At 51.6% G+C, this 21,280-nt stretch overlaps 2 protein-coding genes across 2 annotated transcripts in view; both read right to left on the reverse strand.

The window, feature by feature from the left end:
• Positions 1–14,535, reverse strand: part of TCEA3 (transcription elongation factor A3) — a 37,056-nt gene extending 22,521 nt beyond the window's left edge. Inside the window, exons 1-5 of the mRNA XM_032863719.1 lie at positions 14,326–14,535; positions 9,115–9,177; positions 8,084–8,189; positions 7,466–7,607; positions 224–286 (exon numbers count right to left, since the gene is read on the reverse strand). Coding sequence (XP_032719610.1) covers positions 224–286; positions 7,466–7,607; positions 8,084–8,189; positions 9,115–9,177; positions 14,326–14,394 — 443 coding nt within the window. The 5' untranslated portion in view covers positions 14,395–14,535. The remainder of the gene's footprint in view (positions 1–223; positions 287–7,465; positions 7,608–8,083; positions 8,190–9,114; positions 9,178–14,325) is intronic.
• Positions 14,536–17,446: 2,911 nt separating this feature from the next.
• ASAP3 (ArfGAP with SH3 domain, ankyrin repeat and PH domain 3) overlaps positions 17,447–21,280 on the reverse strand; it is a 46,941-nt gene continuing 43,107 nt past the window's right edge. Inside the window, exons 23-25 of the mRNA XM_032863720.1 lie at positions 20,403–20,613; positions 19,761–19,852; positions 17,447–18,812 (exon numbers count right to left, since the gene is read on the reverse strand). Of these exons, the coding sequence (XP_032719611.1) occupies positions 18,799–18,812; positions 19,761–19,852; positions 20,403–20,613 (317 nt within the window). The 3' untranslated portion in view covers positions 17,447–18,798. The remainder of the gene's footprint in view (positions 18,813–19,760; positions 19,853–20,402; positions 20,614–21,280) is intronic.

Genomic DNA, 21,280 nt, shown 5'->3' on the forward strand with positions numbered 1-21,280 from the left:
GTTCCCTAGATAGTGTTGGGGCACTAGTGACTAGTCAGCCACCCCAGTGAAGGAGCCATCCCTCTGATTCAGGGTCCCATTCAGACTTCCTGCGTAGGTCCTAGAGTCTGCAAGGAACATAATATATGAGGCTTTCTGCCCCCAGGCTGTTTCCATGAAAGCAGAGAGGGGAACACATGCTGAACAGCACCTCTGGGATGGAGAAGCCCGTGGCTTCTTTTACCTTTCCATCGGTGGCCTTTTTGGAGAGGAGCTGGCTGAAGACTTGAAGTCCACAGAGTCTCTCCTGAAAGAAGAGAAATTGGAGATGAGACTCTTTAAGTTAGCACCAGGACGGATCTCGAGAGCTCAGAGGCTGGGGAGAAAGCTTCTGGGAGCCAGGCCTGCTGGGCTGAGAGTGGTGGAACCCACCCAGACCACAGCGGCCTGGAGACGAAGCTGCAAGTCGTGCGGGCTAGACACCTGCCCCTACCCTCCACTGAATGAAGCAATCAAGGGAAGGAGGTCTTATACGTGTACATGTACATTATGTGTGTTATGCATGTGTTACTAATGGTTGTGGGTTTTTTTGGGAAAGATTTTATTTATTTATTTGACAGAGATCACAATCAGGCAGAGAAGCAGGCAGAGGGGGGTGGGGGGAAGCAGGCTCCCTGCTGAGCAGAGAGCCCAGTGCGGGGCTTGATCCCAGGATCCTGGGATCATGACCTCAGCTGAAGGTAGAGGCTTTAACCCACTGAGCCACCCAGGCACCCCTAATGTGTTTTGTTTTTTTTTTTTGAAAGATTTTTAATTTTTAAGTAATCTCTATACCCAGACTGGGGCTTGAACTTACAACCCTCAGATCAAGAGTCACATGTTCTACCAACTGAGCCAGCCAGGCACCCCTACACCTTTACTTTGTGTTACTAATTATTAATCATTCATTCTCAGCAGACTCCCCTCCTCCTTGCTGTCAGGCAGGCCTTGGCTAGCTGGAGTCCATGGAGACTGGCATCCCTGGGACTGCCTATTCTCAGGAGTAGCCAGGGAGCCGGAAAAAATCAGCTTCAGCCTCCCCTGCGGGCACCTTACTTAGGAGAAGCGGAGAGAGGCACACAGGCCTTGGAGATAGTAGAGCTGTTAAAATGACAAGTGAAATGGTGCATAAAATTAGATGCATACTATTTCTAAAGTCACACAAGAAAAGCGATGCCTAGGAGGAAAAAAGATTGAAAGAAAATGTGATCGGGGCTCCTGGCTGGCTCAGCCAGTAGAGAATGGGACTCTTGATCTCGGGTAGTAAGCTGGAGCCCCACGTTGGGTGTAGAGATTACTCAAAAGAAAAAAAAATCTAGGGGCACCTGGGTGGCTCCGTTGTTAAGCATCTGCCTTAAGCTCTGGTCTTTATCTCAGGGTCCTGGGATCAAGCCCTGCATCAATGCGCCCCGCCTCAGGATCCCTGCTGGCAGGGAGCCAACTTCTCCCTCTCCGTCTGCTCCTCCCCTGCTCCTATTCTCTGGCTCTCTCAAATAAGTAAAATCTCTAAAAATAAAAATTTTAAAAATCTGAAAAAAAAAAAGGGAAAGAAGGAAAATACAACCATGGTTACAGTACGGTGATGGGATCAGAGGTGAAAATTTGTTTCTAGTCTCCAAAATGCATGTAGCTACATTCTCTTTATGCCATCTAATAAGTTTCCCCCTTTTAATGGTTTTCTGAAATTAATCTGTCTGTGAATTGTAACCATCACTGCCCATTTCACTTACTCAGGCTTCCTAGTTTTGTTTTTTTTTTTTAAGTAATTTCGGCGCCTGATCTGGGGCTGAAACTCATGACCCTGAAACCAAGAGTCGCACGCTCTACTGACTGAGTCAGCCAGGTGTCCCCCGAGACTTCTTTTTAAGTCCAGGGCGGGCAGCCCCTTCTAAGGTACTACAAAATGTTCTTACCTACTATGTATATTATCCGACCAGCCCCCACATAAATTCCACAAGCACAGAGTTTGGTGGGGTTTGTTCACTGTGGCGGATGCTGTCCCTGCAGAGTCCACATCCCCTCAGGCACTCACTCTCCCTGTGCACTGGGACCCAAGGACTCGTGCTGCAGGGTCCCCCAGCCTGTGCTCGAGAGAGTTCTCTGTGCCAGCCAGTGCCAGCTGGCCAATGTGACGGAAGTGCCAAGGAGTTAAGGACCCCAAGAGCAGCCTTCAACCAGACACGTAGAAATTGGTGGATAAACACCCCAGCGTCCTCAGCCCTCAAGGGGGTGAACCGAGGTGTGTTCTCCACGTCACCCAGAATTCCCCATCAGGATTTAAGCCCTGGTTGCCCACAGCACTAGTCTACCCACTAACACACCCTGGGCTGGATTCCTTCCCTCCCCCATCTCGCTTCCCTCACTCTTCTCTCTGCATTTCCTGAAATCACTTCCCAAGTAAACCCCTTGCACTTGAACCTGTGTCTCAGGGTCTGCTTCTGTGGAATCCAGTCTCATGCTTGGACTGGTTTATTCCAGGCCAACAGAAGACCGTCTAACACAAAAAGGGTGCTATATAAGTATTTGTTGCCAAATGCCGTGGACTCGACCAATGCAGAAATATAAAAACTCAAAAGGTGGGAAAAGAAAGCTCCCCAGTGGCAAATATCACTGGAGTCCATCCCATCTAGTTCCTTTCCTACGTGCACACAAGCGTATATAACAGGTGTGCTAAAAAGGGAGACAGTGGTCTGAGCTGCAACCCCAGCCCTGCCCTGGGCAGGTTGTCTTCTCTGAATATGGGTTCCCTCCCCCCATCAAGTGGGGGAGAAAAGCATCTGTGTCCAGGGGCTGGCTGGGAAGAGATTTCTGTCCCTAAAGCAGTTTTCAGAACATAGAATTCCTCCATGCCCGGTAGTCCTAGGCACCTGATTTCTGGTTTTCCAGATTGTGCAATGTTCCCTACACAGACTTCCAGCTGCCACCTCATCCTCCAGGTGGCATGGGAGATAGTGGGTGAGGCAGCTTTTAGGGGCTAGGCCCAACTATCCTGTGGGCCAGACTCATTTGGCCCCAGATCTTCACCCCAGCTTAAATACAGGGGAGGCAGCAGAGAGAGAGGGGAGGAGCAACCCTTCTTCATATGTCCCTCCAATCCCTCACTGGACCCTGGGAGTTCCCCTGCGGGGTTCCCCCCCCCAAATGCCTCATGGGGATGGACAGGTGCAGGCCCAAGTGGGAAGCTGGAATTCTTGCAGTAGAAGAAAGAAGAGAAGACATGAGCCTCAATCGCTGAGACTCACCATTTTCTGGCCCTACTTCATTGCCTTTCTTTTTAGAGCAAACCAGAAATATTCTGCAATTACTGCAAGCGATCATTATGAAAAGTATTTAGGAGCAAGAAAAAATGCTTAGAATACAATAGGAAGATAAACAGGGACGTAATTGTTTGTATACTCTGCCTATAGGAATGGAAAAATTATGTATATTAGTAGATCAGGACTGGGAGGGAAGAAGATGTCCAAAAGCTGTTTCATTTGTTGGAAGTGGCACACTGTGGACAAATATTTTTCATTTTTATTTTATTTTTTAAAAGATTTTATTTTTAAGTAATCTCTATACCCAATACTGGGCTCAAACTCACAACGCTGAGATCAAGAGTTGCGTGCTCTTCTGACTGAGCCAGCCAGGCGCCGCTCATTTAAATTTTAAATATCACTAATGTGGATAGTATTTATATAATAAATAATGATAGTGAATCATCATTAAGGAAACTAAAACAAAAAGTTCACCAATTGAGTTGAAACTGGACCCTTGCCAACTTAATTTTCCCCACGAGGTGGGGAGACAACCTACTCATTCCCTGCTTGGCCTCAGTGACAACTTCATTTCCCAGGGAAAAGTACTCTTGATTTTGGCTGAGGTCATGATCTCAGGGTCATGAGATTGAGCCCGTGTCAGGCTCCGTGCTGGGTGTGAAGCCTGCTTAAGATTCTGTCTTGCCCTCTCCTTCTGCCCCTCACCCCTCTCTAAAAAAAAAAAAAAAGACAAGAAGGGTACACATCAAAATGTTAACAGTGGTTATTTCTGTTATTTTCTTTTGTGTTTGAGTTTTTAAACTTTTTACACTAAATGTGCCTTACTGTTGAAATAAATATATGCATTTGGAAAAGTTATAAAATAATATACAGCATATAATTCCATGTTATTGACAAAATAAGCACGCAAAAAAGTCTGGAAGGATATATATGATTACATAAATGATATATGTATTTATTATGTATGTATGTATGTATGTATTTAGAGAGTGTTGCAGGGAGGGGCAATGGGAGAGGGAGAGAGAGAATCTCAAGCAGACTCTGCACTGAGCGCAGAGCCTGATCCGGGGCTCCATCTAACAGCCCTGAGATCGTGACCTGAGCTGAAATCAAGAGTGGTATGGTCAACCGACTGAGCCACGTAAGCACCTATAAATTATATATATACAATTATATATATAGGAATATATATAATATATATATTTAATAATTTTTTAAAAGATTTTATTTATTTATTTGACAGACAGAGATCACAAGTAGGCAGAGAGGCAGGCAGAGAGAAGAAGGGAAGCAGGCTCCCTGCTGAGCAGAGAGCCTGATGTGGGGCTTGATCCCAGGACCCTGGGATCATCACCTGAGCTGAAGGCGGAGGCTTTAACCCACTGAGCCACCCAGGTGCCCCAAATATATATATTTAAACACAGATTATTATACATGATTATATGTGCTTGTCTCTAGACAATGGATTTTTTTAAATTTTCTTATTTGTATTTCTAAAAACTTCCTATAATGGGCAGGTATCTACCTAAATAGAAAATATATAAAATAAAAAAATATATAAAATGAATATAAAATAAATTAAAAAAATAAATATAATTAGAATATATTACAAATAAAATATTTTTACAAGGAAAAAAAAAAACCTGAGAAAATGATGCCCATTTTTCGGGCCACAATACTGAGTCTCAGAGACTCAGTATGAAGGGTATGAATGAGTGACCGAGTTCAGCCCAGAACTTGGCTTTCTGGTCTCCAGTCATCTTCTTAATTAAAACCACACAGATAGGGACGCCTGGGTGGCTCAGTTGGTTGGACGACTGCCTTCGGCTCAGGTCATGATCCTGGAGTCCCGCGATCGAGTCCCGCATCGGGCTCCCAGCTCCACGGGGAGTCTGCTTCCCTCTCTGACCTTCTCCTTGCTCATGCTCTCTCTCACTGTCTCTCTCTCAAATAAATAAATAAAATCTTAAAAAAAAAAAAAAACAAGAAACCCACACAGATATATTTTTGTTTTTTTAAAAAATGGTTTCATTATTTCTTACTTAAAAATTAGTACACATTTATTGGAGAAAAATAAGAAAGACAGAGATTTGCAAAAAGAAGAAGGAAAAAACCTCAATCTGACCACCCAGATATAATCACTGTTACCATCCTGGTATATATCCTTCTCATCTTTTCTCCTATACGTACACATAAAATTCACTTAATTTTTTTAACTTATTTTTTAACTTGTTTTTTTTAGTAGACTCACCACCCCAAGATCAAGAGTCACATGCTCTACTGACTGAGCCAGCCAGGTGCCCCTCACTTACTTAATTTTTATAAAAATGGGATCATACCATATATACTATATCATACCCACAGCTTCTCCTAATACTTAATGAATATTTTCCCACGTCATTAAATTTTTTTCTACCCAGCACTGCCTCTCCATGGAAACCCTATCAGCTTTTTGAACATAGTAAGTGGTTTTTCAATGTGTGGGACTGTTCTGTGCTTGGAAGGAAACACAGGATCCTTGCCCCACAGCTGTTTGCACAGCCCAGACTGGGAGTAGCGTGGTAGAGGTATGTATCCCTTCTGGGTGAGATCTTTTCTTCTACAGCATCATTCCCTAAAAGTGTTTTCTGCAAGATATTTGTTTTATAGGAGTATAATAAACATTAATTTTAAAATGGCTCAGAGATTAAAAATGTTTCAGAAATGCCAGCAGAAATATGTTACACATACAACATTTAGTCTTTATGTTTTAATCTGGTTAATTCCTTTTTTTTTTTTTAAAGTAATCTCCACCCCAGTGTGGGGCTTGAACTCCCAACCCCAAGATCAAGAGTCCCGTGCTCTTCTGACTGAGTCAGCCAGGTGCCCCTAACCTGGTTAATTCCTTAAAATGAAGTCCTTATAGTGTCTATATTGGGTAAAAAACTATGTTTGTTAAAAATATTGCTATATCGGGGACACCTCGGTGGCTCAGTGGGTTAAGCCTCTGCCTTCGGCTCAGGTCATGATCTCAGGGTCCTGGGATCGAGCCCCGCATCGGGCTCTCTGTTCAGCGGGGAGCCTGCTTTCCCCTCTCTCTCTGCCTGCCTCTCTGCCTACTTGTGATCTCTGTCAAATAAATAAATAAAAATCTTTTAAAAATATTGCTATATCATGGATGATATTATCCATAAAATACCTACTATTATCTACCATCAGATACTATTCAGTATTATTTAAAACTGCCTCCTTACCTATTAGATGAACAAATGCAGATCCCTCCCCCACCACCTAGGGATTTAAGGGCTCTAGTCACATAGGGAACAGGTCAGATTTATTTGTACATCGATGAAGACTTTTATCTGCTATCATGGAAAAGGCATTTGGGCCTATATGGAGTCATGCAATTTGGGGGACCCTGGTTAGGTGGGCAAGGGGGAATGGGCATGGAGTTGAGATAAACAACTCTTCTCAGCAGAAGTCTGGGGGTCTGACAAAGATGCGATCCCAGTCGGTCACATAACAGCTGTGTGGTCTTGGAAAAGTCCCTGCTCCCCAACCTTCGGCTTCCTCCTCACGAAATGGAAATGTTGAATAGAGAGGCAACAGAACACTTTACTTTCTGTGTGGTTAAGTGAGTTCCTAGCCCCATTTACCTGGAACCCTGACAAGGGCGGGATGTCAGCTGTGTCACTAGGCAACGTTGCTTATAGCAAATGAGCCCTGATTGGTAAATTACACGCAGGCAGGAAGGGCTCTGAACGCAATATAAATAATTAGTGGAAAACCATAGCTTTTGGGGGCTGCGCCAAGGACAGTGAATCCTGCTGGGATCCTGGCAGTTTGTCTTCTCAGGGGTTCACGGCCTCCTCATTGTGGACTCATTACCCTGTACCTGGGTAGAACTCAGAAGAGCTCTGGAGGCTGTGTGGTCCCCTAGCAGATGAGAAAGGCCTGGGCCTGCCCTGCTGGCACAGTGTGCCTCCTGCCCCAGCGTCCCTCTCGGTAAAGTCAGTGACAGGGATGGCCTTTTTGGGTCTTGCAGGTCTGTCTGATTGAGCCCAAGAAGAACCCCTCAAGGGGGTCCCATAGGAGGTGAAAGCAGCAGCTCCTCCCAGGGCATGAGGATTAAATGAAGTTATAGAAACAGAGCCACTGGTAGAGGACAGGACAAATGTCACCCCCTTCTCTCCATCCCAGAAGAAAAATACCTGTCTTTGGGCTCTTTGCCTCGTTTTTCCCTTGGTGGAGAAAGATTTGTCTCTGGCTTCCAGTCGGAACAGTCAAGCCCTTTTTCCTTCTTTGCTTTGTCTCTCTCCTCTCCTTTCTCTCCCTTGGGGGGTCCAGGGGAGTCTGAAAACGAAAGCATGGCATTGGTCCCAAACTGCGCTCTATCTCCGCAGACCCCAGGGAGGGCGGAGCAAAGGGCAGGGACCGCGACAGCAGCACATGCCCCCAACACACCCTTACACACACACAGAAATACATTCACACACGGATGTTTATGCAACATACACACACGTGTGCAAACCCGTGCTCATACGGGGATAGAAAGACATCTGCACACAGACCGTATGTACACAAATGCGTCTATACAGACGTGTGCTCTCTATAGAACATGCAAACACATGGAAATACATACATAGAGGCACACGTCTACAAATGTGCAGAGTGTGTGGGCTAACACTGGCATTCCCCGCTACGAGGCCCCCTGTCATTTCTTAAGTCATTTGACAAACACGCACTGAGCACCTGCTGTAAGCCAGGCATGGTCCCGACCCAGGAGAAGAGAAAAGCACACAGCTCAAGCCAACTTTGACTCCTCTCACCCAGCAGCCGCTTCCAGTTTTTGATGAGGACTTTGGCCAAGGACACAACCTCCTTGTCTGAGCAGTGCTTGCGGACCCCATTGACGGCCACTCCAATCCTGGTTGTCTGCAAAGCCAGAGGGTCAAGGGCGGTCTTCCAATGGGCCCCCAGGACTGGCGACCTTAACTGGCAAGGCCCACCCCTGCTCAATCCCCACCCTGTCCCCCGCCCCCAGCCTCTGCAGAGCCCTGGCCCCGAGCCGTGGCTGATGTCGTGACCCTGGTCCTGCAGCACGCATTGAAGTCCAGGGCCGAAGGCCCCCGGCCCCCAGCCCCGATGGTGACCATGGCTTCGGGGAAAAGCTGCCGCTGAGGACCCCTCACCACGTCTACCTCCTGGCATCTCTGAGTTCAAGTTTCAACTGAAGACACAGGTCTGGTGCCTACAGCTTGGGTCTGTGCTGATTTTTTTCAGGGCTGAGAACTTCTGGTAATGCTTGAGGGCTGTTTGGGCAACACAGGGAGGGTCTAAAAGTGGGCAACTTTTCCTTCTCCCTGGATCACTGGCCTTTCAGATCCCATAGGCCCAGTGGCTCAGGTGGTTGGGCCACTGCCTTCAGCTCAGGTCATGATCCAGGAGTTCCGGGATTGAGTCCCACATCCGGCTCCCAGCTCTGTGGGGAGTCTGCTTCTCCCTCTGAACTTCTCCCCTCTCATGCGCTCTCTTTCTCTCTCAAATAAATAAAATCTTAAAAAAAAACAAACAAACAGATCCCATAGGCCCAGGGGCTTAGGAATTGGGGTATTTAAGAAAGCAAATCGGTCCTCCTCACAGACCTAGGGGGCCTCCTGCCCTTGGAAGGTACCGGGCCTCCATCTCAGTGCCTCAGTCTCCACCCTCAGAGCGCAAGACCTCTCCCGCCCTTGGCCCTCCCGTTAGAAATCCCTCCCAGACCCCACCCTTGAAGGGTCCCCCCAGGTCTTCCTCTTCCCCAGAAGGTCTTCCCCATCCCCCAGGCACAGCCCCCCAAGGCTTCCCATCCCTGCCCCACCTGGAGTAGCTGGATGGACATCCGACAGCTGTTCAGCTTCTTCAGAAGGTCGAGGGCCGCTTCCTGTGGGAGGCCACAAGGTGAGGACGGGGGCCATGGTCTCTGCCCCAGGCCCCTTCCTGACACTGTGTAGTGTTGTGGGAAAGAGGGGTGCAGGAGGTAGGGGAGATTGCTCAGCTACAGGATAAACGTAGCCAAGTGGATGAAGGATAGGCAAGGGATAGAAAGAAGGAGAGAGGGAAAAAGTTCTGCCCGGGACCAGCTCCCTAACTTCCTCTCCCACCACCCAGCTGGCCTCGTGCCCCCCCTGAGCCGGGTCCCAGCTCTAACCACTGCCCCTCTCCCGACCCCGGCCTCCGTTCTGCTGTTCCTTCTACTGGGCATGCGCTCTGCTCCGCCATCTTTTCCTCTTAAAGTAACTACTTCATGGCTTCTTGTTACTGCTTTTGCGTCTGCAACCTCAGCCCCCTGCTTGCCAACTGTGAGCTCCTGCAGGGTGAGGACTGTGCTTTTTTTTTTTTTTTTCTTAATAGCTTTAATAAGATATAACATATGCAATGCGCTGCATGTTTGATGTTTGTGTATACCCGTGAAACCATCATCACAATCAAGAGAAGAACATAGCCGTTATCCCCCAAAGTTCCCTTGTGCCCCCTTGTGATCCCTCCCGCCCGGCACCCCAACCCCAGGCCCAGGACACCAGTATTCTGACGTCAGTCTAGATGCATTTGAAAGGATTTTATATAAAGCATACTGCAGGGGCACCTGGGTGGCTCAGTCAGTTAAGCCGCTGCCTTCGGCTTGGGTCATGATCCCAGGGTTTTGGGATCGAGTCCCACATCGGGCTCCTTGTCCAGCAGGGAGCCTGCCACTCGGCCTGCTTGTGCTCTATGACAAATAAACAAATAAATAAAATCTTTTAAAAAAATACAATGTACTGTGATGAGCTTTCTCCTTGACTCTGCCTAACTGAGATTCATGTATGTTGCTGCGTAGATCAAGAATTCTTTTTATTACTGAGTCGTTTTCCATCGCAGAGATGTACCACAACTGGCTTGTCCATTCACCTGCTGGTGGGACGTAGGGGTAGTTTCCAGCTAGGCCAAGGAGCGTTCATGTACAAGTCCTTGTATGGACATACACTTTCATTTCTTTAGGGCAAAGAGGACTGTTTTAGTCTCTGAAACCTCAAGGTTCAGCACACAGCTCAGCGCTCTGACTGAATGACTAAAGCAGAGAGCAGAGGTGGGAAGGGAGAGGTGGAAGGGAGCAGAGGACCTCAGATCTGAAAATCTGCTGGCTGCCAGGCCCTGTGAACCCCCGCCCAATTTCAGCCTTCTCCTTCCTACACCCACTTCCCAGAGGCCATCCCTGCCTCTTGTCCTGAGCTCGGTCCCCTGGGAGCGCCAGCTGACTGTGTCCTGCATGCCTCTTGCCCTGGTCTCAGTGTGTGGTTTCAGCTGCCAGCCCCTGCCTGCCAGGACCGTGTCCCAAGGGCTGCCCTCAGCCTCTCTTGGAACTCGGTCTGTAGTACGTTTTCGGAGGCGTGACCCGTTGACGTGCAAGCGTGTATGTAAACGTGTGGGCAAACAACTCTGCGTGCACCACTAATTCAAGGCTTCCTGGGTGCTGGGCCCTGCCCTCCGTCCTTCACCTGCATTTGTCCCTTTCACTCTCACGCTGGCCCTGTGAGGCACATACTATCACTAGCCCCCTTCTTACCAAATTACTACCCCATTTTCACAGATGAGCCACCCAAGGAACAAAGAGATTAAATACTTAGCCCCAAGTTGCAAGACATTGACCTGGGATTCGAACTGAGGCCCCTCGGCTCTAACCACGATATAAACTGTGTCGAGATGGACACGTAGCGACCTCGGGGTGTGCGATTACGAAATATGAGTAAGGGCAGTGGCCAGTTGCTCAATGTTTAACGCCCAGTTCTCAAAGAAAAAACCACCTGATCTGTAGTGTTTGTCAATTTCTATCGTGTCAATAGTCCTCCCACGGCCAGTTTCAAGCTACCAACCGCTGTCACTGAAGTAAAGGAGGGACTGGGAAGGGACATGCAGAACCATGCATTATATGCTGTTTCCACCATATTGATGTGATCCAAGTGAATCAGCTCTAGACCCCAGGTGATAGTGAAATGAAGTAAAACAATTAGCAGTAATGGCTTTGGAGAGTTTATTACCTTTGTTTTTAATATAACTTATTTAATTGTAAGTATATCTTTAATTTTTAAGATGATGCTCTACGTAGGGAATATAGTCAATGGTATTTTATTCTTTTTTAGAGATTTTATTTATTTCAAAGAGAAAGAGCGAGAGCAAGAGAGAAAGAGAGAGAGAGAGAGAGAGAAGCAGACTCCCCACTGAGCAGAGAGCCCAATGCAGGGCTCGATCCCAGGACCCTGAGATCATGACCTAAGCCGAGGGCAGATGCTTCACCCACTGAGCCACCCAGGCGCCCCAAGTCGATGGTATTTTAACAGCATCATATGGTGACAAGCGGTGGCGTACATAATGTATAGAGCTGAGGAATCACTATGTCGTACACCTGAAACTAATGTCACATTGGCTGTCAACTATAATCAATTAAAGAATAAAACAGCGGCTGTATTTCACAGCCAGCTTGGAAAATTCCTGAAAAATCAATAGTGGCTGTGGCTGCAGCTCACCACGGGGCGTGTGTCTCTGTGCGTCCCACTGTACAGCTGGGGGGTGATGGAGAGAAACTGCCAGGAACCCCGAGCGAGAGGTGCCAGCTGTGACTCTCCTTGTACAGGGCTGGGGTGTGCGGCCAGCTGTAGCCCTGGTCCCCGCGTGGAGCTGTGCGTGTGCGGCTCCGAGCAGCGTGTCTGTGTGTCTCTGTGGGATGATGCCCGTGTTACAACCTCCGAGTGGGTCAGTGTGGCTGTCTGAGGGTGGTTCTGCGGCGCACACATGTGTGTGTCTTTCTGGAAACATCATGGCCACTGTATCTGGCACGGTCGGTGCCCGTGGCTGTCTCATACGCAGTTACGCGTGTAGATGCTTGTCTAGCTGTTGCGGTGTGTGGCTGCGTGTGTGCAGCTATGTTTGTTGTGTGTGATTGTGTGTATGTGTCGCTGTGGCTGTCGCTCTGGCTCTGTGTCTGAGGCTGCTTCAGCCGGACGCTCACAGCAGCTGACAAAAAGCCCTTAGTATGTTGCTGGGACTTCGGTAACTGGCAGCAAACCCCAGGCCTGAGCTGCAACGTGGAGGATCCATCTTGTTACAGGAAATGTGTCCTCCTCTCCCTAACCGCTGCTGGGCGGGCCCCACTTTTGCTCCCAGAGCAGGCCCCGCCTCTCCCGGCCACAGGCCATGAGCTTGTGCCCACCCAGATGCTGCCAAGAGCCCAGGCGCGGACGTGGCCATGAAGGAGCTCTGTGCTACCGAGACCTTGCATCCAGACGGGGCTCTTTCCTGGACGGAGCTCTGGGTACTTTCACGGGAATCCATCCCCCAAGGGACACAGTTTCCTCTTCCCATTTCACAGAAGAGGGCACTGAGGCCCAGAGAGGGAAAGCCTAGAGAATGGTGAGCCTAGGACCATACAAGGAGTGAGGGGGAAGCCAGGGCAGGTCCCCTCCTTCTCAGCCAGAGATCTACTCCCCCAAAACTGCCTTTCCCCAGGTGTCCCACCACCCCCACCTCCAGCCCAGAATCTGCTGGCCCAAGCCTGGGGTTAGCCAGGGACAGGTCTGTGAGGCAGAATTGAGCTCAGCAGACAGGGGCCTGAGCTCCACCACTTGGAGCTGGGAAAACGCCCTCGGATGTGGGGCTCAGTTCCACTGATCTTGGAACCGGGTTGGGAGAGGCTGGGCTTGTAAGGGTGACGGGCTCCCAGCACTCCACAGGTTTCGTGTCCCGCCTTGCTGTCCCAAAGGAGGAGTCATTGTCTAACTCTTACTAAACATCCATGCAAGTGCTCCCGAAGGCCTCACATCTCTTCCACACTCACCACTGCCTGCAGTCACTCCTTCCCAGGAGGTAGATAATCTCATCTCTTCCCTCCACGTGAGGAAACTGGCAGACTCTGGCCTTTATATGGACACCCACTCACTGTGCCTACTCTAGGGCTGCTTGACACAGTCCTTGGTTCCGGTGACTCTTCCTTCTTCCCCATTCTAAAACTTCCCTTAGGGGCCATCCCTTTCCCAAGCTCCTAGAGTCACAGAAAGGGCTGAAAAGACAGGTCAGGCTCCCAGCAGGGGCTATGGAGCTCTCAAGGGCTAAGTCGTCCTCTCTTCCCTCTCCGGGCGTGCTCAGGCCCTCCCAGACCCAAGGCGAAGTTTGCTCTGACCAGGCAACCTGGTGGCCGCCAGCTTGAGGCAAAGATCGTGGTGAGGATCAAACATTAACTTGAAGTTGGCCTGAGAGCCGCGGGCCGCGCAGGTAGGGCCCTCCGTCTGCATTCTCTTCTGGGTCCGGCTCTCCCTTCCAACCCTCCACCCTCCGGGCCCAGGCCTGCCGCCAGTCCTCCTTCCCTCCCCGCCCCGAGGGCCCCCGGAGGGCACAGTGGCTGCCCGGCACCTGTTCGGGCCCCGCCCGCTGGGGTCCCACCCTGCGGCCAAGTTAAGGGAAAGTTGCAAGTAGAACCGCTCCTGGCGCCCGCAGGCTGTGAGGTTGTGGGATCTGCGGTCCCTTGCTGCCTTACCCTAGATCCGCTCCCCGGGTGAGGGATGGAGGCGGCTCAGCACCCTATATCAGCTCAAGTTTCTTTGCCCCTTCTCGGGCACCCAGGATTTTGCAATCCCCCCCCTCCTCCCCGCGCCGTTCCCCCTTCTCCCCCGCCCCGCTGTCGCCACCACTCCCCGGACTTTGCCTTGAGTCCCTGGACTCCGAAAGTCCTTTTCAGGTCCCGGTCTCTTCGCTCGCTTTCCCGGGCCCTGCGCACGCCACCCAGGACCCCTGAACCCCGCTGGTCCAGAGAGGCGTGCATAAGCCTCGTCTCTGAGGCCCGCGCGATCCTGCCCAGCGCCCTGGACCAGGCACACGCCCACCCCGGGGGTTCGCAGCAGCCCCCAAGGAGCGCTGCGTCCTGCGCCAGCCGCGCCTCCCTCGGGCCCCGGCGTCCCGCACGCGCCTCCCGGGCGTCTGGCCAGCACGCGCCCCCGGGACTCCCGGCTCGCACGCGCCGCGCCTCCTGGGGGCGGGGGCCGTGGCCCAAACTCTGCGGCCTCACCGTGTTCTTCCTGGCCACCATCTTCTCCAGCTTTCTGGCGATCCTCAGCAGCTCCTCTTCCTGGCCCATGCTGGCGCGCGACGCCTGCCGGAGCGAGGGGCGCGGGGGCTGCGGGAGGCGCGAAGGCGGAGGGCGCGCGACCGCTCGGGCCCCAAACCCACACGACGCACACGCCTGCGGGGGCGGGGCTCTCCCCCCACACCCCCTCGGCGCGCCCGCTCGCAGCCGCAGGGGGGGAGGGGTGACGTGCACTAAATATAGACTTCAAGGACTTGCCCGGGCAAAGTTTGCAGGCGCCGGCGGGTTTGGCCTCTCGAGAGGGACGAGGCCGCGCGAGAGAGGGCCCTGCGCCTCGGCCCTTCTGCCGAAGCGAGGTTTGGCAATTGGGGAGGCCGTGGTCCCCGGACGCAAGGGGCTGTCTGGGCAAGCAGGGCGCCTGAGGGTGCCCCAGCGCTCTGGGAGGAGTCCTGGCTCCAGCGACTCTGCACGGTCGCAGCTCCAAGCGGGCGGACCTAGCTCCGTGCCTGGGCCCAAGTGCAGGCTGCTTGCAGCGCTCGGCTCATATTTCGTGCGCGGCCGTGAAATCCAACTCTGCTTTACCGGGGCCCGCTCATTCGTGCACACAGCCTGTGTACACGCGTGCACCCAGGCCCTCTGGTTCCATCGATTTTGTTGGCTGCAGTGAGATGCGTTTCTTACAAGCTCCCCCGAGTGCAGCAGGCAGGGCTGTGCCAAGGACTGCTCTCTGTGTAGTGACGACTTGGGAGATTCTTAGGTGCGCCAAACTTTGAGAAATGCTGATCCGGGTGGATGGGTGCCCCTAATTTATTCAGGGCCAGGCCACCTGCCTCCACAGTGGGATCGGGTCTGGAGGGGGGATCTTGGATGAAAGGAGTAAAGAGAATTGTGTCCTCACAGCTGCGCACCCATCTGTGTTCCCATGGAAGGACCTTCCTTCCAAGTGTCTCCAGCACACCCAGGAAGAGTCCTAAACTGGTGAGTGTAATTAACACAACATTATCTTTTTGCTGGAAGAGGTGCTTAGGGACTTGGAGGGGAAGCATGAAAAGTGGTCAGTGGTGTATGCAGAGGGGGGACACAGTGGCTTGGGGTGTTCGGTATTAGAGAACTCCATCCCAGCCTGGGTGACGGCTCATCTGGCTTCTAACTGCTGCTGAGTGAGTGACCTGGGACTATGGTAGGAAGGAGTGAGTTTATCTTCATTCAACAAATGCATTTTGAGTGTCCAGGACTAGTCCCAGCAAACTTGAGATACAGTCTATGGGCAAGAGAAAACCTAAGGGAATTTGGATGCAGTCAAATATATTATCACAAGTGGGGTGAGGGTCAGGAAGAAGTAAGGATACTTTAAGGACACATTTGAGAGGACCCGCACCAGTGGAGGTTTCATCTACCCTGAAGAAAGGAAGTTTCATCTTTGGGGCAGAAGTGCGGGGTGGGAGTTGGGGGTGGGAAGGGACTATTCACATAAGGGAGGAAGAAACATTCATTCATTCATTCAACATGTATTGAACACCTACTATGTGCCAGACAGTTCTAGCCCTGGGCATCCAGAGAGGAACAAAACAGTCTTCCCGGAGCTCTGAACATGCAAAGCTTAGGGATGGGAGTGGGCTTGGTGTGTCAGGGTTGGAAGAACTGAAATATTGGTGGAGCTATAGCTTAGAGGTTGGTTTTGGGGGAAGACAGGGCAGAAAGCCAGAGGTGAGTGCGGTCTGACCACACCAGCATTATGGGCCACTTTTAGGAGGTTAGACTTTTGGGATGTGCGGAGGTCTCTTGGTCAACTCCCAAGCAACCTCTGGGTTGTAGGGACAGCTGTCTGTAGTTACTTAGGGTTGCCTTTTTTTTTTTTTTTAAGATTTTATTTTCAAGTAAACTCCACATCCAATGTGGGGCTCAAACTTACAACCCCGAGATCAAGAGTCACACACTCCACTAACTGAGCCAGCCAGGTGCCCCAGGATTGCCTTGAAAAAAGAAAAAAAGCAGAGCTGATCCTCCTCAAGGTTCCACAGAGTTCCCACAGTGAGTTGTAGGACAGAAGCCAAGACACCTACATCACTGGGGCTCAAAGGACCCTAAGAAAACATCAAGTACAACCTCTTCATTGTACAGATGGGAAGACTGAGGCTTAGAACAGCCCAGGGTTGCATGGCTTAACCGTATCAGACACTGTTGGTACCCGCCGTATTCCCTCTACCTGCCCTCGCTTGGAGGTCACAGCAGGCTGTTCCTGGACGCACCTCCGCCCACATCTCGGGATAAGGGCTTCAGAGTAGGCTGAGGTGCTTGGAAATGGACACTCCCAGGCAGGACCCCTCAGCCAACGAAAGACAACAAAAGACGTGGTGGCAAACACACCAATTTTTTCACTTTCAGTGGGACAACTCAGAGATTTGTTCTTTTTTATTCTTTTTTAAACCAATTTCTGTGCCCAACATGGGGCTCGAACTCATGACCCTGAGATCAATAGTCGCATCCTCTACTGACTGAGCCAGCCAGGTGCCCCGAAGACATGTTCTAATCAATAGTCTCTCAAAGGTTCTAAAGATAAGCCCTAGTTCACAGTAGCCTCTCATTAACACACCCTCTATTACTTTTTGACCCAGTAGTCCTCTTTACATTTCCTGGGATCACCTTGTAAACTATAAACTCCTTGCTCCCAGATCTTTGTCTCAGGGGACCGCAAACTGAGACAAGGACTGTGGTCAACCTAAACCTGAGACAAGGACTGTGGACTGTGCTGGCTCCCTGGCCAGCACACTTCCTCTGCACCGGGGTTTTTAACCCACGTACCGTCAACATTCTGGGTAGGATGATCCATTGTTTTGGGGGCTGAGCTGTGAACTGGAGGGTGATCACCAGGATCTCTGGCCTTTAGCCACTAGATGCTAGTAGTACCTTCCAGTTGGCAACAGTCAAAAAAGGTCTCTGTGTTGCCAAACATCCCCCTGGGGGCAAAACCACCCCTGGGTGCAAACCCCTGTTCACGCTGCGGTCTTCCTTAGTAGGTCCAGAGAAAGAATTCTAGGCCCTAGGATTCCCACCCCTTCCCTACTGTTCTTCAGATCCCACAAATGAAGCCACTGAATTTAATGCAAAAAAAAAAAAAAATCTTTTATTAGAGATGAGTGAGATAACAAGTCTGAGATGAACAAAACCAGACGCTGGAGACCCAGAAGACAACCCCATTGGGATCTGTGGGATCCCAGACCAGGCTGGTCTCCAGAATACACAGCCCCGCCTCCCAGGCCAGATTTCTTCATTGGCCATTGGCACTCTCTGGCCTCTCCTGTTTGGCCTGACCCATCCCTGCCAGGGCTCAGCGCCAGGTGCCTATAAAACCGTCTTAGAGACTGATGATGGCTTAGCTGTACCTGTTTTCTAATATGGGGCTGAAAGTCATGGTGGCACTTCTGGGACTGGGAAACAGAATTTGAGTCCCTGCCTTCCCATTCCTATTATTCTCCTTCCTCCTTTCTTAGCTCTTTCCTCCCCCAAGACTGGAAGGCTTCTGAGTTGAGCAAAGGAAAAGGAGAGAAGGGAAGATCAATCATCCCAGACCATTCCTTTCCTTCCTGTTACATCAAGGACAGTAGGCAAAGGGGGGCTACTCCGAGCCTGCTTCCTGGCTGAGGAATAGAGCAGAAGTCCCCAGGAGGGCTGCGCGGTTCCTCAAACGGAGTGCTAGTGCTTATTTACTTAACCGCCGGTATAGCACGAGCAGTGGCCAACCAGGATGGATGCGAGCTGCAGACAATGCAGCATCCCATCGGTGTAAGGCAGCTGATTGTCTGTCTGCCCCTGGGCCCGGGACCATCCCCTGGAATCTAGCCCTGCTGATTCCCAAACCCAGCCTTTGGGACCAGCGACCCAGCAAGGGACCACATCTGCAAGACCCTTGTCTTACTCCTGTGGCATCTGGACGTAGAGAAAAACTCAGTAAAGTACTAGACTAACGAACGTTCAAAAAGACAGCCCCTTGGCTGGCAGAAACCCTGGTCTGGATGATGAAGATGGGCTGGCCCTACTCTTATGGAGCCCCCAGACTGATGGAAGAAAGATATTCTGGTCTGATGAGAGACTGAGGGTTCTGCAGCTAACGGTAGCTCAGGAGTACTCAGACCCAGCTAATGAGCTCCCGGGGCGGGGACGGGATAGAGGGGAAGGAACTGCCATCAGCCCGAATATGGAAGGGCCCCGTATCCTTGGAGGGGGCACAGGCCCACGGCAGGGAGGAAGGCCAGCCACAGAGACACAAGGTACAGACAGAGCAAGACCTAAGGTAATGGAGAACTCAGTTCCCCGTTCTTGTGGGCTCAAGTCCTAGCACTGAACATTGGGGTCCCACATGGGTGCTAGTTCTGGCATGCAAGGACCAGCAAGGAGCTAGCTTTGCAAAAGCTGTGCAGAGTTTCCAGGAGAACCCCTCTCCTGGAGTCCTCTCCTTCAGTGAAGCCAACCTGGGGAGAGAAGAATGAAAATTGACATGTGCCAAGTACCTATGTTACATACCACCTCAGTTCCACCACCATCCTATCATGGATAGATGACATTATCCCCATTTCACAGACAACGAAACTGAGGCTTGAAGAAGCAAAGCCACTTTTCCAAGTCCTCCACGTCCTACAGTCCAAGCTCTTCTTATCGCACATGTGCCACCAACATGTATCCGCTAAATGCTGGGGGCGGATACCTGGTTGTGGACACAGATTGGGGTCTGGCACCTGACTTTGATGGACTGAGAATGACGATTCCTCAGAGAGGCCCAGCTCCTGCCCCTGCTGTCTCTGACTCCCAGCACAGCAACCACTGCCACCCCTGAGGGATCCCTAGGGGAACAGTGGTTTCGTGCTCAGCCCGACTGGCTCTGTCCTGTGCCCACTCCCAGGATCCCCAACTAACTATGGGTGACTGTGAGAGATGTCACGATTCAGCAGGGAGAGGCCGGATTCAGGGTGACAGCTCTTGCCTTGTCCCTGTCACACGCCTCTCTGCCTGGGAGTGGCCTGTCTGGGCGGATTCAGGAGACTCTCTATACAAGGACAGCTGGCAAGCCAAGGGCCGCTCTCCGGCCACCCTAATCCTGTCTCATCTGCAGGGAAGTGAGCCCCCAGCCTGGCTGACACAGGTCTGCTCATCTTCCCCGGGAGAGAAGCCCCAGCTTGGGCCTCCTCACCTCTGCCGTCCCTCAAGACCTGGGCTCTCCCCAGCTTCATGAGTCCTGGGCTGGAGGGGGAAGGGGGCACACCAGGGCAAGGGATTGGCCGAACTGTGGCCACCCAGCCTCCTATAGACTCTGGCCATGGGCAGAGGTCCCCATGACCCCACCCCACCCCCCTACTGTTGACCAACTCTGCCTCCCACATGTCCTGCCACCACCCCTCGAACCACAGTCCCAGAGCTCATACCAGCATGTTCCTTGTGGGCAGAGGCTGCCTGGCTGAGGGACAGTCTTCCAGGCTCCAGCCCCCCCCGCCGATACGAGCGAGTGCTCTCGGAGCTGGAAGGCAGGGAAAGGCCAAGGTGACCTCATGCCGAGAGCCTCTTAGAGCGGGGACAAAGAGCTCAGGTATCAGCTGGGGACTGAGACAAGCGGGGACAGTGTCCTTCAGGGTCCTGCCTTGGCCCATCGCAGGCTACAGAGGCCTGGAACTGGAGCTTTCCTGTGTCTGCTCTCCAGACTCAAAACCGAAAGCGTTGTGTACAGGGAAGGGAGGACTGGATTGTGGGTTGGCGATGGGACATGGCAGAGATCCCACCGAGAACCTCTAGAAGAAGCCACACGGCTGGGACTCAGCCTTTTCTACCCCATCTGCAGCAGTGGGAGTTCCAGGCTCCTTCCCAGCCCTTCAGGCTGGACTCAGGGCAGGTGTGTGAAAGGCGAAGGGTCCCCTCACCCCCCACTCGAAGGCTAGCGTATTGCGTTAGTTGTAGGCCTCGGAGCTGGGAGGTGTCCTAGTCTTTAGGCAGCCACCATTTACAAGTGGGGAGCTAGACGATGTACATAGGGGTCGGGAAAAACTTGCTCAGCGGCAGAGCTGGGCTCTTACCTGAACCTGACCGGGGGATACATCTCTGCAGGGGTGCTTCCAGATGTCAGGCTGGGTCGGGAGGGGCCCTCCTCAGAGCTGGGTGGGGTTTGGCTGGGACCCGCAGCATCCATGGGGTTTGTGAGGGTGGAAGAGGTGGAGGCTGGACGGCCCAGGCTCTCAGGGGCCCCACAAGGCTCCTGAGGGCTCAGGCTGGGGACTTCAGAACGATCTGGAATCAGAAGTGATAAAACCTGGGGCACCTGAGTGGCTCAAGGGGTTGGGCCACTGCCTTGCTCAGGTTGTGAACTCAGGGTCCTGGGATGGAGCCCTGCATCGGGCTCTCTGCTCAGCAGGGAGCCTGTTTCCTCCTGCCACGCTCCCTACTTGTGATCTCTCTCTCTGTCAAATAAATAAATAAAATCTTAAAAAAAAAAAGATTTATTTAAAAAAAAAGAAGTGATAAAACCTGTCTTTATGTCTTACTCTGTTCTCAATGTCAAAGCAGTCCTTGGCCTCTAGGGCCTATCATGGCTGCCCTCACTGCCACGCCCCCCCATCTGGTGTTCCCCTCCAGCTTCTCCCCACTCTGCTTGGGTCTCATGGGCTAGTGATGCACTGTTTTGCTTCTGCTCCCCTGGGTCCTTAGTCTGGACTCCTCTGCTCACCCCTCAGGCTCAGCTCAGGTGCCGACAGGACAGGACGCCCTCCTTAGCCACCCCTCAGTCCCAACAGGACATGCTCCCTCCCTCCCTGAGCTCCCAGAACAAGCTTCTTCATTCAGTCAACAAACAGTTCTTGAGGCCAGCCAGGTGCCGAAATACTAGTCCCAGAACACTCTAATCCCTGTCCTTTTGAGATTTACATCCTTCGTGGGGTGGGGGTGGGGATTTACATTC

The sequence above is a fragment of the Lontra canadensis genome, unplaced genomic scaffold (assembly GCF_010015895.1).
Source record: "Lontra canadensis isolate GAN:19392208 unplaced genomic scaffold, GSC_riverotter_1.0 scaffold25, whole genome shotgun sequence".
Lineage (NCBI taxonomy): Eukaryota > Metazoa > Chordata > Mammalia > Carnivora > Mustelidae > Lontra > Lontra canadensis.